Source organism: Podarcis cretensis (assembly GCF_951804945.1).
Source record: "Podarcis cretensis genome assembly, chromosome: 3".
NCBI lineage: Eukaryota > Metazoa > Chordata > Lepidosauria > Squamata > Lacertidae > Podarcis > Podarcis cretensis.
The window spans coordinates 124,598,121-124,615,817 of record NC_137172.1 but is presented as its reverse complement, the minus strand read 5'-3'; the positions used below and the strand labels follow the sequence as shown (position 1 = coordinate 124,615,817).

Here is a 17,697-nt window from a genome sequence, read left to right as displayed (position 1 = left end):
TGAGAAGCAAGGATGTTTGATGTACAATGTTTTTTGCTACGTATTGTTATTAATCAAATATTTTCTTTAAAAAATCATATAATAATATGCCCAAATATAAACAGATTTGAAGTTTCTACCACAGCAAATTGTCTTTCCACTTAAAATGTGGCTTGCCTCTTCAAGCAGTTTAAGGAACTGTGAAAAATTAAGTAAAACACAAGGCTAAGCAAGTTCTCCATCATGCACATATACAGTATATACACAGACTGCGGGCACTATTACAATTTAACCAGCCACATTTTATTTTGCTCTTCTGCTGCTAGCTGAAAGCTCTGTTAGTATCAATATTATCTTGAGTTATTTCCTTTGAGGGTGGAAGATGGTGGGGAAGTTATCAACATAATACGAAAGGCCTTCCCGCGTGGCCGGAAGTGTTTCCACAGAGTCCTCTCACTCAGTCGTGCCTATAAAGGCTGCCTGGTGAGACTTCTCCAGGGATTCAGACAAGGGTCTGTGCAGCCCCCCCCCCCCCCCGGGATACTGGGAACTGAGTCTGGGGCCTCGTGCAAGCAAAGAAGGTGATCTGCCACAAAAGTCATTCAGATAAGAATGTGCCATTAATTCCTCTAGTTATTTGACTAGGGGAAAAGTCATTTCTGGATGTACGCTCCATTACCTATAACTCAGCATAAGGCTGATATACACCACCCTGGTTTCCACTAAGAACTCCAAAGGGGATTCCCCCTGGCAATACCCACTAAATAAAGGTAAAGGTAAAGGACCCCTGGACGGTTAAGTCCAGTCAAAAGTGACTGGGGTTGTGGTGCTCATCTCACAGGTCATGTGGCCATCATGACTAAACTGCTTCTGGCACAACGGGACACCATGACGAAAACCAGAGCACATGGAAACGCCGTTTACCTTCCCGCCGGAGCGGTACCTATTTATCTACTTGCACTGGCACACTTTCAAACTGCTAGGTTGGCAGGAGCTGGGACAGAGCCACAGGAGCTCACCCCGTCATGCAGATTCAAACCACCAACCTTCTGACTGGCAAGCCCAAGAGGCTCAGTGGTTTAGACCACAGCACCACCCATTAAATGCCCTGCTTTGAACTGAATGATTCTTAATATGTATTTTCTACATAGATATATATTTATCTGGGTTGCAGTGAGTAAAAGAAGGAAAAATACAATGAAGTTGGCAAACAGGTTCTTCTGCAATGTTATCTAGTGATTTACTGATGAAAACAGGATTTCCTCTTCAACATTTATGTTGTTTACTTTATATTGCTTACAAATCAAAAATATATCCTACTTTAAGAGAAATTGCTTTCTGACATCTGTGCCTCTGGAGTCTTATGGGCATAGTAAACACGTATCAGTCTAGATACTCGTACTTTCTACTCTTTGTAAAGCAGCAAACCAATTCTGGCTTAACTGTATCTTTGAACAGAGGTTTCCAGCCTCTGTTTTGTAAAATAGTAATATGATAACTAGATGGCAGAAGAAACAAACCCTTGTCAGGAAATTCATCTAATTATAACAAAATCCTCTTTCTCCTCTTCTGTATAGAAAAACCTTGATGTTTCTGCCATCCCCCCCCCCCCCCCCGTTAAGACATGATTTGTTTGAAGAGATGTCTGGAACTCTGATACTTCCCAAAGCAAAAAATAACTGTATATCAGATATATGAAGGAGGCAGGGAAGCCTTTCATTTTAACTTTGTTAGGATTTAATTTACAGTAGAGCTATCTCATATAAATGCTTGACCAAGAAAAAACACCACTCCAAAGTCAAACGGGTGCTTTCTAAATGCAGTGAACTTCTTTAAGCGCGTAGGGACTGGCATTATATTTACTCTTAACTGCATGTTATTTTACAGCACAACAATAACACAACAAACTATCTAGAGAAATGTAAATAATTTTACATTATTTTTTTAACAGCTGTTCCTCTGATTTGGCTGAGAATTATTCTGGGCAACGAAAGCAAGCTGACAAATTAGCAATGGGCCGCAACAAGCATTTAAAGGAATTTTAGGGACCCACAAGACACTGAGGCCCAAACTGTGTATTCTCATTATGACTTCAAGCCAAATAAAGACCATATAGGAATCTAAATTGCACCACAGGATGTTAAGTATAGTGATTTATTTTACTTAAATTGGGAATGCTTAAATGCATTGCTGTGCATTTAATTCTGGAATGTTCCCCAGTAACTCTCGTGGGATTGGTTAACTCTGGTCACTAGGGAGGGATCTTACTACATTTTCCACTTTGTTTTCTGTGTGAGTGACTGGACTGTATTGGCTGCATTTCCATGAACACTAAAGAAGAGACAGTGTTAGATAACTCTCTCTCTCAATGCAACACAGGAGTGCTGATGTTTCTGTGTGAATGCATGTGGCAGAAAGAGGTACAGAAGTTGATGTTCTCCCAAAGAACCAGGAAGGAGAAGCCCCCGCTCCGGGGTGCTCAAGTGTACGCAGTACTGGCCCCTCTTTTTGTTGTTGTTAAAAAGTGTGGCACTCACTGCAACTACTTCATGGTGAGTACGGACACCTATTTTTCTAGGGGGGAACCTTTTGCTCTCTGAAGGCTGGGGCATGTGCCCTGGGAGCAGGCACACGTTTATTCATGGAGAATGAGTGTGAATGAGAGAATGACAAAGTGGAGCCGACCTCACCTCAAGCAGCATGTCAGCCCAGTGTGTGCATCAGCCTTGCAATGTGTCCAGGAACAACCCTCAGCAACAGAGACGTAGCTTCTGTGCAATAACCTGTCCCCTGGCGGCTGCAGTCATGGCAGTTAACAGACAGCCATCATAGCCCTTCTGACAACAGATGGATGCTACCGTCTCCTGACTGGTACCTTGCTGCACACTTGATTCTTCACAGACAAGAGAAATATCTGATGATTTCCAGTGTAAGGCTTCAGATAGTGGACTTCTTCATTCATTCTTCATTGGAACATCCAGCATAAATTCCGGGTCAAATATGTTTTCAGTATGATATGTGTCATCTGTACACCAGGAATGGATTGGGGGGGGGCAGCAAAAGGGGGTATGTGCTCCATGTGACAAGTTGCTGCGGGGGGGGGGGAGAGCAAAATTTCCAACTATCTGGGAAGCAGTGAGAAGCTTTCCTCATTCCAAGGGCAGGGAGCTGCTTCTCCTCATCCACCTGCACCAGAGGGAGGTCAATGGTTGTTGCTGCTCCTGGGATGCAGGAGTGGCAGGGCTGAGCAGGGCAAACATGCCAAAGGGAGGTGGAGGTGGAACTAAACTGGCTTAGACTTTGTGGTGATTCTGCTTTGATTTGTTATTGTTCATTATTACATTTATTCCTACTACACTACTGTTAGTATACACCTGTTTTTCTAGCTTCCATACTTATTATTTATTTCAGATTTTCAAACATACAAAGTGCTTCACATGCCGTATCTAGCTGCAGTCCTTACAACAACCCTGTTAGGCAGGAATGAGGAACCTCTGAGCCACCAGCTCCAGCACCCCTGACTATTGGCTGCGATGGTTGGGGCTGAGGGGGGAGTGCAAGACTCATAGGTTCCCTAGCCCTGTTGTAAGGCAGGTCAGTATTATTACACACACACACACACACACCCATAGTGCAGGTTAGTGCTTGTGTTGGGGGCTGAAGCTGACAGAGAGCATCTTGCCTAAGGCCTCTGAATGAAATCATGGCAGATCCAAAACGTGAACTGTGGACGTCTTGATTTATAGCATGGTCTCTTATTAGCACAAAAATTCCTAACCCTGACCACTTCTGACCTCTTGCAATGGAGTGTTGATCCCCACCCTATTTTTTAAAGTCATAAAGAAAAGTCAGCACCACCCTATTCAGCTATTTTGTTAAATCTTCATTTTTAATTGCTTTGTATTCATTAGAATCTGTGCTCTCTCCCATCTGGAGCACACATTTATTTAAAATTTTTAAATATGTGCGTGAATAGCAAACAAGACTCTTTCCCCTATCCCTCAAACCTTTGTTGCGGGGCATGGGAACTTGTGGCCCCCTAAATGATCTGGGAGCCGTGTGTTCCCTACAGATTAATTCTAGGGCATGAATATGGTCTTGGGTTGCTCCTAGAGAATGGAAGTGTTGCCATATGGCAACACTGAAGATGGGACACACCTGTTTGTGACTGTGTGGCCAGGCCCCTGATGATGTGTAGATGTTAGGGTTCAATATAGCTGTTTAGAATCGAACCAAACAGAACCACTCAAGGTTTATAGATAGACTGAGAGATCCATGTATGGTAACTTACGTCTCTAGATATCTGCCAATTAACTGATATAAATGTACTGTGTGAAGTGGTTCTAAAAGAATAGCATTGTACAGCAAGTTTGGCAGGCATTGCATTTTGCATGCATGTCTACTTCGCTTGGGTGTCTACTTTGCCAAAGACATGCATTTATTTAGCTGTGTAATATAAAGAGAGTAATGGCCACTGGGGAATTGTTCCGGTGGCTTTCCCCTGTCCTTATTCTCTTGCTATTTCAAGTGGTGTGTCTGTGAGACCCAGTAGCGTGTGGGTCTCTGTGGGCCAGAAGCTCCAAGCTCACTCACAAATCATCATGAGTTCTGACAAGCACAGCATGCTTTCCCACTTGTTAGAGGCAAAGAAAACGCAAGAACCCCCAGAGCTGTTTAATCGGAAGGAGACTGGTTTTGCCCAGAGGAATGCTCAGTGCCAACATGGGAGGAGGGCAAAGCACCTACAGATGCTAGAGGAGCAAGAAAACAGCCTGCGACTCACCCAGCCTTCCTCTGTCAAAAGCAGATAGTCAAAAGCAGACTAACCAGTGGAGAAAACTATTAGTTTCTGAACAACAAAACAGGGCCATTAAAAATATTTGGGGGTGATTACTAACAGCAGCCCTCCTTCTGTAAACATTTCTGCTCCCCCTGCATGAGACAGACAAAAACTGCTGCCTTCATAGCATAGGGAGGCGTGTTGCTCACTTCACTGCTTAACTTCATGCATAGCTTGGCTGCAACAAGTAGCTAAAGGGGTGAAGCCTTAAATAATATGCAAACTGCAAATTCCCTACCATGTAGGTTCTATTAGAACAAGAAATGTCAAAGATTGCTTATTCATTTCTTCCATGAGTTTACTGTTATTACAGGCTTGCAAGTTAGGCGACCCTTGCCTTCACATTCAAAGAGGCTCAATCAACATGCAGGCAGGGTGGGAGTGACGGCTGTTGCACAAAAGTCACACTCTCTTTAGTGTTTCACATAAGCAGACACAAATTCAAGTTGCACTCATAATAGTCTTTCTAGTGTCCCTTCAACTAATTTTTAAACCACTTGTTGCCTCTCTGCCTACCTGCAGCACTTTCACAGGTGTGGCCACCAACATACCAACTTCTGAGAGGTGACACAATGCGGAATATTTCAATACAGCAGTTTCCATGAGGAAAAGTGTGGGACTTCAAATCAGCCCAGTGCTGTGACACCCAGGGAAGTGGCTGAGGCCTGACAGTTACAGGGTCAGAGAGAAAAGGCAACTACAAGAGTCCATAAAACACTCTACAGAACCGTGGCGTTTCATAGAGATGGTGGAGTAGCAAGCACACCAGTATAAAATTTCACAGTTGCATAGAGGACTCCAGTGACAGATGAACAGATGGCAACACCTAAGCTCATAAATAGACAAATATGTATTTCCCTCGTTTTCTTCAGAATGTATATTCAAACCTTCTTACAACAATAAAATATACATACTGTACAATAAAACCCATTAAACAACCATCACAAAATACCAACATCTTCAAAACAAAACAATCTAAATACCAACAAGAAAATCCCAGTGACTCATAAAAACCTCTTTAGCTCCAGCCAACATGACCAACAGCCCCTCAAGTCTCAGTGTGTTAATGCATTATCATATGTGGTGGGATTGTAATGTAATTTAAAATTTTTGGGAAATGATATACAACGAATTGAAGAAAATGTTCCATTTAACATTTGTTTAAAAACCTGAAGCATTTTTGTTAGGGATTGTACGGAAAGATCTGCCAAAAAAGGTGAAAACCATCTTAATGTATGCGACAACGGCCGTGAGAGTTCTAATAGCACAAGGATGGAAGACGGAAGAAACCCCAACTAAAGAATCATGACAAGAAAAATTGATGGACTATGCAGAACTGGCAAACCTGACATATAAGCTGCGGGACAAAGATAACTGTGACTTTAAAGATGAATGGGAACCCTTTACGAAGTATTTGAAGATGCAACAAAGCGAACTGGACTCCTTGGCTCACTTTGAATAAACATTCACAAACTTTTTATTGATAATAATCAGCTAAATAGTTTGAGGATCTATACAACTTTGTAACATGAAGAACAGCATTCTCAGAGAAACCAAGGACTGGAACTGAAGGAAGCTGGGGGGCTGGGGGGTTTTGTGGGGGAGGGGGGACGGGAGGAAAAATGGGGGGGGGAAATAAGGATGATATGTTTTAGGATAATATGTTTTGTTTTAATTTTGAATATTTTTTTAAAAAAACACACACAACAACAATAAAATATACATACTGTACAATAAAACCCATTAAACAACCATCACAAAATACCAACATCTTCAAAACAAAACAATCTAAATACCAACAAGAAAAGCTCAGCAACTCATAAAAACCTCTTTAGCTCCAGCCAACATGACCAACAGCCCCTCAAGTCTCAGTGTGTTAATGCAAATTAGAATATATGCATTAAACACACCAAAGTCTTTGGAAATAACGTTTCTCCCATTTGTTAATTTCCCCTGCTGCCGTCACAGAATTTATGTGATTTCATGGTTTCGCTCATAACACTGTCAAAACAACTTGAACAGCACACACTCCATATCAAGCAGCATGGCGCAGCAACAGACTTTGCAGAGAGCAAAATATAGATCTGGTCCTAAATACGCCAGCCAAACATCTTTTAAACTCAAGCATAATGAATTAATAGGGTATTTCCCCAGGCCTGAGAAATGAAAACTGTGTGCTGCTGAGGTTTAAAAAACTGTTTCTCATGGTTCAGACCACTTGACTTTGCATGCTGTTATTTCGGTTACTGAAGTCACAGATTGCCTATAGATCATATGTTGGCATAGTGGTGATGGAGCATGAAACCTCACTTAACTCCCACTTACGCTTCCTACTACAACTCCTCCACTGAAATTCCACCAGGCACACTGACCACATTCTTACCACCATGCCTTTGGCTTTTCCTGTCTCATATAGAATAATCCTGGCCAGCTGTATTTTAGAAGGGGGGAAAAATCTAAAATATATGACAGAGGTGTCATATATGCAGACATGTTTTGTGAGGGTGGGGCTGGATAGAGTAGCAAACATACCAGCATAAAATTTGGATTTGAAAAGGGTTTTTTTATTGATGATCAATGTACTGGCTTTCATTTGGGTCTGCACTTCCTCAGGAAACATCAAACCTTATTGGAGAGTTTGTATTTAATGGCCTTTCGGTGTTGCTTCTGCTGAATAAAAATGACCTCCTACCAATCCATATCTGCATTGCCAGATTCTGCATGTTTTACAGAGGGTTTTAAATCATTATCAGTAAATACAGTGTGTGTGAGAGAGAACTAAATGTGTATAAACTAGATGTGTGTACACATCTAAATACAGTACAAATGCATGCTGACAAGGATTCAGTAGGGACTAAAGTGTGGAACATGGAAAGAAAATGAAATGTCATACTTGGGTCAACATCTACTTCATCCTTATTCAGAAGGGATTTGATGGGGATACTAAAGGCTATAGTAAAACATGCATCACCTGTGGAAGAGCATGCCTGGAATAAAGTCAGCAATTTAACTGAACAATCAGAAATGAAGCAATTGTGTTTATGTTTGCTTTGTAGAAACTAATGCATTTCTTGTCTTAATTATTCCAAATACCCTACTGTAATTAAGCCAAAGTACCCGCAGTTGAAGTAATCAAATTTCTCTCCCCTCGTGTTGTTTCCTTGTGTCTATTTTAGTAAGGAAGCCCCCAGGAGGAGGAACCTGTCGAGAAGTGCTATATAATAAAGACATAATGCAAAATCAATAAACCTAACTAATATCAAAGTTCTGATTACAGTATTCTGATTCTGGAGTAATTTCTCAGCACAGCATGTTTTTTTTTTGTGGTATTCCAGAATACTACCTGGGCATGATATTGTGGAGTACTACTACTACTCCCTGTGCAAGAGCTACCTCTGACACTCAGAAGAAAGTATTTTTACTGCCAAACTAAATGCTTGACTGATTGCACATTATGAAGATTAGAGCTGGTAGAGCTGAAGACCTTCTACTATAAAACTCTGCATGTTCACCACCACTCCCAATGGGCACAACGGGCGAGATTCACTCAAAGAATCCCATTAGCAGAAACGGTGTTCATATGGGCTTCTGCTTGAGCCCGGGGCCTTTCTCACTCCTCCTCTCCCTGCAGGATCAACAACTTCCAGGGTGTCCTGGTTCATACTTTTTGAAATATGGCAGCCGTAAAGTGGAGGGGCTTCCACTGACAGGACTCATTAGATGAAACCTGCCCACAATTTTTATTATAAATCAAAGCATTAAATACTATTTTATGCAAGTTGTACTGGATGTTTGGTGCAGCACTTGATTTCTGATTTACAGACCTCTTTGTGCTAGTGTGTCTTTCTTCCTGAATACCTCTTCCAGTGATATTTCAGCACAAAAGTCTTTGGATTATAGTAGGTGGCAAAAGTACACTTGGTTTGGGCACAAATTGCAGCATCAGAAATATGCAGTTGTGTAGCTCAATTCAAACTTTCAAGCATGGCAGAAATAATCACTATCAAAAAAGGCAAAGCACGTTTCATATGTTTGGCAGGGAATGTATGTTCTTCTAAGTACAAATTGCTGTGTTCTGCCAAGTAGTGCTACCTCTTATCATCTGCAGACTTGCACTTATTTAGAAGAGATACTGTACTATTTCCACTGCTGCCTCTTTAGCTACATAGAGTGAACAGTGAACTCCTAACATTCTCTATAGTATTCAATACCCTCATTAATTTGAACAGCATCTACCATTTATAGGCTTTTAATCTGCTGCTCTTGACTCAGAACAAAAAGTGGTATGTTTTTAATCATAAGCAGCAGCAGATTGTTCTACGGAAAGCATTTATGTGAACAAGAGGAGCATGTGACATTTCAAAAGTTACAGGAGAATCTAGGATCCATCCATGTGACAACATAAAATGATCACCATATGGAATCAGGAAGAAAACTTGTTCTCAGTCACTGGTCTAGTATTATATAACAATCGAACAAAGAGTCATTGCAGAACGAGGGCCACCTCCTCATGGTGAAACCCCACCTTTCTGTGATATGAACAGGAGACTCCAATGGGCAGGGCCAAGGAGATGGCTCTGGTCTGCTCAGCCATTAACCTCCCTGCTGGGCAACAACTAAGTGGGAAGGAGCCAGAGGATGAACTCCAACCACAGAATCCAGATCTTCAGACATGCACCGCAACAATTTTGGATCACATCACTTTATTTGCTAATTTAAAAAACTTAACTCCCTATTGGCCGCCTGCCTCGCTGCACTTCCAGTGGCTTTGCACCATTCAATGTGGCTTGAAGCAGTTAAAAACTCATGTCACTAGTAGGATTTGTAAATGGGCCTGAACTAGAGACACGCCTATATAGACTCAGCCTTCTTTATTTAAAGCACAAAACAAAATTGGGGCTTGCATTGAAAAAAGGGCTGCATTTCATTAACATTTCCCGCTCCCCACCCCACACCCACAAAATGGCTTTCCACTTTTTATTGGGATCTTTAGAATAAAATTGTATATAAACAAAGAGAAGTTCACCAAAGTGTGTGTGTGTGTGTGTGTGTGTGTGTGTGCGCACACGGTAACAATTGGCCTAGGTTTGCTGCTGTTTCTTTTTATATGGACCTCAGCGCTTTAGATTTTCTCTGCTTTCCCTACACACATTCTGTTTTGAATAGTGAAAGCAATCTCTTGGCTTGAAAATAAAATGTATGCATCTCTCAAAGTGGCCTGGTTCATAGTTTACTGAAACAGTGATGCATAGCTATGGATGCTAGAGAGAAGCCACAATATCACATAATAAATGTGGTAAGGGGGGGCACAGAATGACAATGCTGTGCAAACTATCCTAAAGAGCAATCCTAAATAAACATGTATAGCTGGAAAATTTACATATTTTTATCAATGCATGTAGACCAATTCCAAGAATGAGACCTGAAAGATGAGAATTTCCTCTCCATTTCATCCCACCCCCAATTTTGACTGCAAACAAGAAAGAAGACTAAATGATTTTGTTATGAACGCTACAGAAAAATCTATTCCCCACTAGCTTACATTTTCTTATACCTTTCACTTTGCAACAGTTATTTTTCTACATTTTGAAACAATAAAAGGCCTACTATAATCAATCATTCCCATGGCCCATACAAGCCCATGGTTCTGTCTCTTACCTGTGATCTGACTCTGTCCTTGTGGATTAAAAGGGCTTGGTGCAGAGTTCAGAGAGGGCCGTGGGCTCTGAGTCGGGACCCCTACTCTCATACTGGGATGAGGAATGCGCCCTAAATCACTGAGGCGCTCAGAGAACAAACTAGGTTTAGAGTCATCAAGCTTCTGTCTGTGCCCTGGAAACAGCAAATCATAAAATAAAAGTGTTGTTAGCATGACTGAACAATGTAGTATTAATTTTATTTTATTTTACTGCAAGGACCAAAGAACTTTTAGCTTTAACCTGGAACTGATGCAAGGAGTGAACTACAGACTCTTTCACCCGTCACAATAACCCTACATGGAATATACTTGTGTCCTTATACATAAGTAAATCGCTTACATGAGCACAAGAAGGTTGCATGTGAACGTAAGAACTCTGCTGGATCAAGCCAAAGGCCCGTCTAATCCGGGATCCTGTTCTTACAGTGGCCAACTAGATTCCTATGGGAAATCCACAAGCAGGAACAGGGTGACAAGGAGCTCTCCTTGCTTGGGAGGCCCAGCAACTGATATTCAGAGCAATACTGCCTCTGACAGTTGAGGTACCACAGAAGCATCATGACCAGAAGTCATTCATAGCCTTATCCTCCAGGAACTTGTTTAATCCTCTTCTAAAGTCATGCAGGCTGGTGGTCACAATGGTTGCAGGAGGAAATTTTATAATTCTTATTTATTTACAGTACTTATACTTTATGCACTGTACACTTTCTCTAATCCTGAATCTTACAACTTTCAGCTTCATTGGATCGCCCTGGGTTGTAGTATTACGAGAGAGAGAGACAGAGAGAGAGAGAGAGAGAGAGAGAGAGAGAGAGAGAGACTGGTCCCTGTCAACTTTCTCCATACACAACAACGCATAATTTTATAGGCCTAGAGCTTGTCCCTCATTTTACTCACTTTTTTCCAAACTAGAAAGACCCAAATGTTTGAGGGGAGCCAAGCAGCACTGCACACTATTCCAAGTGTGGTCCCACCACAGATTAGCATAGTGACACCATGACATTGGCAGTTTAGTTTTCAATCTCTTTCGTAATAATCCCTAACATGGAATTCTCCATTTCTGCAGCAGGATCAACATCTTCATCAAGCTATATCAATCACTGCCGGTTGAGACCCCAGGAGGGTATAAGTGAAATTAGGATCACTTTATACTTGCTTACATGGGTTAGAATTTTCCATTTTAAAGCCCACACACCCAATTTGGGGAGATCCTTTTAGACCTTCTAATAAGTGCTTTTTCTTTAACCACCTTTAACAATTTGGCGTCATCAGCAAGCCTGGACACCTCACTTTTCACCCCTAACTGTAGACAATTAATGAACAAGTTAAAAAGCACATGTCTCAATTCTGATCCTTAGGGGACTTCGTTTTCTACATCCTTCCACTGGAAGAACTGCACTTTTATTCCTACTTGCTGCTTCCTGTCCCTTAACCAGATAACCATGACTGCTAAGCTTACTCTGAGTCTTTGGTGAGGTATTTTGTCAAAAGCTTTTTGAAAGACTAAGTCTTTAATAATGCTTCTCACTGGTTTTCCTGGAACAGACATTAAGCTAACCAGACTGTAATTTCCTAGATCCAATCTGAAGTCCTTTAAAAAAAATTGCCCTATATTGGTTACTTTTTAGTACACACACACACACACACACACACACACACATATATATATATATATATATATATATATATATATAGGCTGATCTTATGGATAAGTTACTTTTTTGTTAGAAGATCGGCAATTTAACATAGCTTTCTTTAGTGGGTACAATCTGGACCCAGTGATTGCCAGTTTGAAATTAGTCCATAAGGCCACTAACTTCATCTCTTATCACCACTACTCGCCTCAGTTCCTCAGGTGCAGGGACCTTCCCTGCATCTTCTATTGTGAGAATGCATGTAAAAAAATTCAGTCAGCTCCTTTGCAACCTCCTTTTCCTCCTCTAAAAAGGTAACAGACCCCTGACAGTTAAGTCCAGTCATGGACAACTCTGGGGTTGCAGCGCTCATCTCGCTTTCCTCCTTTAGCGCATCTTTGACGCCCTTTCTCATCCAAAGATCCAGCCACCTCTCTTCCTTGGTTTTGGTTGGTTGGTTGGTTTTCAAACCCCTTATTGCTGCTTGTGTTTCTTTTGCCACAGTTTGTGTTCTTTTTTGGAAAAGACTTCCATATTATCAAAGAAGACTTCTTGCCTCCAACAGCTCCTTTGACTGTACTCATTAATCAAGCTGGCATCCTCTTGGTCCTGGCAGCACCTTTCTAGATCTGCGATATACATGCTAGCTGAACTTCTTTTACTGTGGCTTTGGACAATCTCTATAAAGAGATATGACCCTCTTCACTTTCCTCTTTTGAAGTCAAATATGACTGTTACATTTTCTTGGCAATTGTCCTCTTACATATATCTTGGATTTCATAGCATTATGTTCACTGTTCTCTGTTCACTGTGGGAGGAAGGGAAAAAAACCCGCAGGAACTCGCAATACATTTTTGTCTTGCGAAGCAAGCCCATAGGAAATTCGTTTTGCAAAGCACCTCCAAAACGGAAAACTCTTTCGTCTAGCGAGTTTTCCGTCTTGCGAGGCATTCGTCTTGCAGGGCACCATTGTAGGTGTATTTTAAGTTCCTAATCTAGCGCACTTTTACAATATGCAGAGAAAGTGGTTAGAGAGAAGCACTTCTTTCACTAGAGAAAACCTTTTCTCTCACAATACAAGAATCCAGCATCATCCAATGAAGCTAAATGGTAAAAGATTTGGGTCAGACAAGAGCAAGAACTTCTTTACACAGCACATAGTTAAACTATATGCCATATGTCCTGATTTTCCTGGACATTACCAGGTGAAAGTGACGTCTGGGGAAAATTTCCAGAAGGCGATGGTTTGTCCTGGATCTTTGGCAAGTAAACCAAAAAATCTCATTTTTTTGAGGAGGAAAGCTAAACAACTTTCAGGTTTTCCTAATAATGCGAGGACATGGAGGAGTCATGATCACTGCATTCTCTCTCCAGGATCGAAGGTGCACCTTGAGCACTGAACACTGGGGAACAACAGTTAGCAGAGTGCCCCGTGTGCGCCGTCTTTCTTGTGGCTTCCCATCTTTCTCTGGCTGGCCTTTGTGGGAAGTTGGATGCTGGATTAAAGAGAGCTAATCCCCAGGGCTTTTCTTAGGTTACAAAAATAACTATAAAGAATTGTTATCAAGTACAAATGGGAAATACAGGTGACTATTCTCTGTCAGATGAGCTTTTATCTTCTGGGTAGCTTCTATGTTGCAGATTAAAAAAAATTACCCTCAAAGCAATTTGTCCTGCCCTACTATAACAACACGACACTGAAGGCCAACCTTGCCAAGAAGTTACAGAGAAAATTATTAAGTATGGAGAGGAGCGGGGGGGGGGGTGAGGCATATTCCTGTGTGCGCTGCCATCATATTACTATGGCCCTGACAAGCCAAACTACTAACTGTGGGCCCTCTTAATAGCAAGAATTCGCAGTGGCTAAAACCACTTTCCCTTTCAGGTCTTGTGAGGGTGGTTCACTCAGTCACACATTTATGATGTACAAAAGTAAAAGGTCCACTTCTTAAAGCTGCAAAATGCAACTAAATTTGAAACATCTTTGGATTTGAACCTCTTTGCCTTTGGCTCAAGGAGAGCAGCCTGCAAAGGAACTCCAAAGAGTTTGTCACCAGGAAAGGGGGAAATAGCTCCATATGACTGAGAGCTCCTCTGCTTCTCAGCCAATTCCTCTTTGCAGTTCCACTGAAGATCACAATTCATGCTCCCAGGAGGACTGTATCAATAAAACATCAGACAACTGGACTGCTGTAAACAAAATCTCTGATTGGTGTGGGAACATTGGACTCCAGTATCAATAGATCTTCCACATTAAATGGTAGATGCCTCAGTTAGCCCTTGAGGAGGTGTGTGAATTATCTGGCCCCTTTCACCAACAACCCCCCGCCCCCGCTTATTTTAAGAAAGCACTGGAGTACAACAATTTTGACCAAAGATTTGAGGAAGGCATCTATTGGAAACAGCCTGTTGTCCCTGATGCCTGATTGGGCTTCTCTTTCTTTCCCTGAAAACTATTCTGTTTTACATTTGGACTCTATGGTCACTTTGCACAAAGGATCTGCATCTCTGCCCTGCCCCCCCCCCCCCCCCCGCAATCCTGAGCTGAAAGCAACTGCCTAAGCTTCTCAGGACAGACTATCAGCAGGTGGGGTGAGCTAGGTCTGCTCAATGCCATCTGCAATTCACCTATATGCCAAAACTAAAATAAGGATCTACACCCAGAAAGGGGTGGGTGAAGGAAAGCTGCAACTGAGAGATATCTTAGTGTCTACTGCACAGCGAATAGTGGCTCTAGAGCCAGCCCAGAACTTATAATCTGCTTGCATTTCTCCTTTGCCTGTCTTTCATCTATGTTATCAGTGCATCCTTTCCCTATTGCCATAAGTAGCTCTGGGCGGAGGGGGGGGGGAGGACTGTGGTGTGCCTGTTGCAGAAGTGCTGTCTCAACAGCGGCTCATAGCTCCCAGTCACACAGGGGCAGCACACAGTGCAATCTGTAATGCAGAACTGCCTGCTTTCCTTCCAGCTAGCCATGCTCCCATACTTTTGAGGATTTGCAAAAACTGTGTTTTTCCCTAAGTTCTGGACTTAGTGCAATGAAGGCATCTGAACACGCTTGAAATCTCCACTGCCAACAAGAACTCTGCACATGTGCAGTCGCGTGTTACATTTGCTTCAGGATGCGAACGGGGCTCCGGAACGGACCCCATTTGCATCCAGAGGTACCACTGCACATGCTTCTAGCCCTGAGCCCGGTCTTGGCTGAGGAGGGTGGGGTATAAATAAAAAATTATTATTATTATTATTATTATTATTATTATTATTATTAGCTACCATCCCAAACATACCAAGCAACCCATTGTACATACCCAGGTCCTACGTTATAGCCGCATCTGATCCAACTCTACAGACAGAGACTCTCACCTAAGAGATCTACAGCAAACCTTTTTAGAACTAAAATATCTGCCTGATGAAGTTAAACAACACAACAACAGAGCCCGACTGATGTCCAATGAGAACTTGCTGCAAGACAGACCCAAAAAAGAAAGTAACAGAATACCACTATTAATCACATACAGCTCCCAAGTTAAAACAGTTCAATGCATCATCAGAGATCTACAACCTCTCCTAGACAATGACAGCTCTCTTTCTCAAGCTCTAGAAGACCTTTCATTGCCTACAGACAGCCACCCAATCGTAAACAACTCCTCACCCACAATAATACAACAACCAGGCTTAACATGGACACTGGTACCAGAGCCTGCAATAAACCCAGATGCCAGCTTTGCTGCCACATACACCCGGACAACACCATTACTGGCCCCAACAACATCAAAAATACCATCTCTGGACTATTTAATTGCTCATCTTCTACCATTGTGTGTATGCCATCAAATGCCAACAGTGCCCTTTAAACTTTAAAGTTTAAAGACTATTTACGGAAATACTGTAAAATTAATGAATGTTAGGAAAATGTTGGAATGAAGTTATATGGCTTTAGTAGAAATGTTATGAGGAATCAAGGATAAACAGATTAATAGAGTATTAAAGGGAAAATAAGGTTAGAATGTGTTAAGATAATTATAGGATTAAAAATAGAGGAAGATGGAAAGGAATTGCTGGAAAAATTAATAGAAGTGGAATACAAAAAGGGAGGTGCGAGGAGGTCGCGGAAAGAAGTGAATGAAAGATAAGACATTGAAACTATTTGATGTGTTTTAAATTGTGTTTGTTTTGTTAGTGTAATGTGGCGTTTTTTGTTTTTGTATTATTATTATTATTATTATTATTATTATTATTATTATTGTATTGTTTTTATTTTTTGTAGTGTTTAAATTGTTGGAAAAGGTAATAAACATTATTTTTTTTTAAAAAAAAAAATGCCAACAGTGCCCTTCAGCTCTCTATATCGGACAAACAGGCCAAACCCTACGCCAAACCCTACGCCAAAGGATAAATGTACATACGGTAAATCTGACATCAGGAATCACAAGACAGAGAAACCAGTAGAAGAACGCTTCAATCTCCCAGGACATTCAATAAAGGATCTCAAAGTAGCTGTCTTATTACAAAAGAATTTCAGAAATAGACTGGAAAGAGAAGTTGCTGAATTGCAACTTATTGCCAAACTTAAAACCATGGAGAGACCTGGTCTGAATAGAAACATTGGATTCTTATCTCATTATACATGATAAAGCTATTTTTAGCCATCTCACCCCTTGCTTTTTCCTGTAAGACCAATTGCAGTTGTTAACAGTCATCAACAGGTTTACCACACCTATCAGCCAAACACCCATGCCCACCACCCTTCTGAGTAATACCCCTCCCCACCCTCTCACTGTATATAGGGGTCTGGTGACTTCTGAAGAAGTGTGCATGCACACAAAAGCTCATATCAATAACAAACTTAGTTGGTCTCTAAGGTGCTACTGGAGGGATTTTTTTTTTATTTTGTTAAGACATCTGTATGACATTGTAAACAAAATAGTCTTCCCCCATCCTATCCCTAAATCAGAAAATCCAATGGAAGAGTTGCACTATTTCCCTGGTTGTAAATGGTCTGTGGTGCTACTATTCTCATGAGTTACGGGCCTGCACAGATTGCTCTGGCTCAAGGGTGAGGAACCCTTGGCCCTCCAAATGTTGCTGGACCATAACTCCCATAACCCTTGGCCATTGGCCATACTGCAACATCCTGAGAGCTACAGCTTTTCTCCATCCCTGCTCTAGCCATTTTCTTCTCTATGGTCTGTCTTTCCCTTCTAGTAATTAGCTCTATCACTTTAGCCCTTCCCTTTCCTAAAAGGATTGTCTTATTATCCATTTTTTTCTCCCTCCTTTCCTCCTTTTTAAAGGAAGTCTTTGGAGAATACCTAAGGTATTTGCAGTGGCAGTTTGTTGTGATGCCAGTAAGTGATGTTATTACCACTGCACCAGGACCAGGCAATTCATCTTTCGCTCTTGAATTTCATGCAATACATCATATCAGAAGGATTCTGCTCCAAATCAACCACCTAGCTTAATTTTGAAGAGAAAAATAAGTGTGTCATAAATCAACTGCAATCAACAAAGAGTAAGTTAGTGCCTCCCTAACAGGGTTCCAG

At 41.5% G+C, this 17,697-nt stretch overlaps 1 protein-coding gene across 10 annotated transcripts in view; it reads right to left on the bottom strand.

The window, feature by feature from the left end:
* The window catches only part of RUNX2 (RUNX family transcription factor 2), a gene marked incomplete at its 5' end in the record, with an annotated part of 221,422 nt that overhangs the window by 73,265 nt on the left and 130,460 nt on the right, over positions 1–17,697 (bottom strand). For 7 of the 10 annotated variants that reach the window (XM_079969876.1, XM_079969871.1, XM_079969873.1 and 4 more), the window contains one exon: positions 10,478–10,651. The exons of the other annotated variants lie outside the window; for them this stretch is intronic. In XM_079969876.1, coding sequence (XP_079826002.1) covers positions 10,478–10,651 — 174 coding nt within the window. The remainder of the gene's footprint in view (positions 1–10,477; positions 10,652–17,697) is intronic. 10 annotated transcript variants of the gene reach the window in all.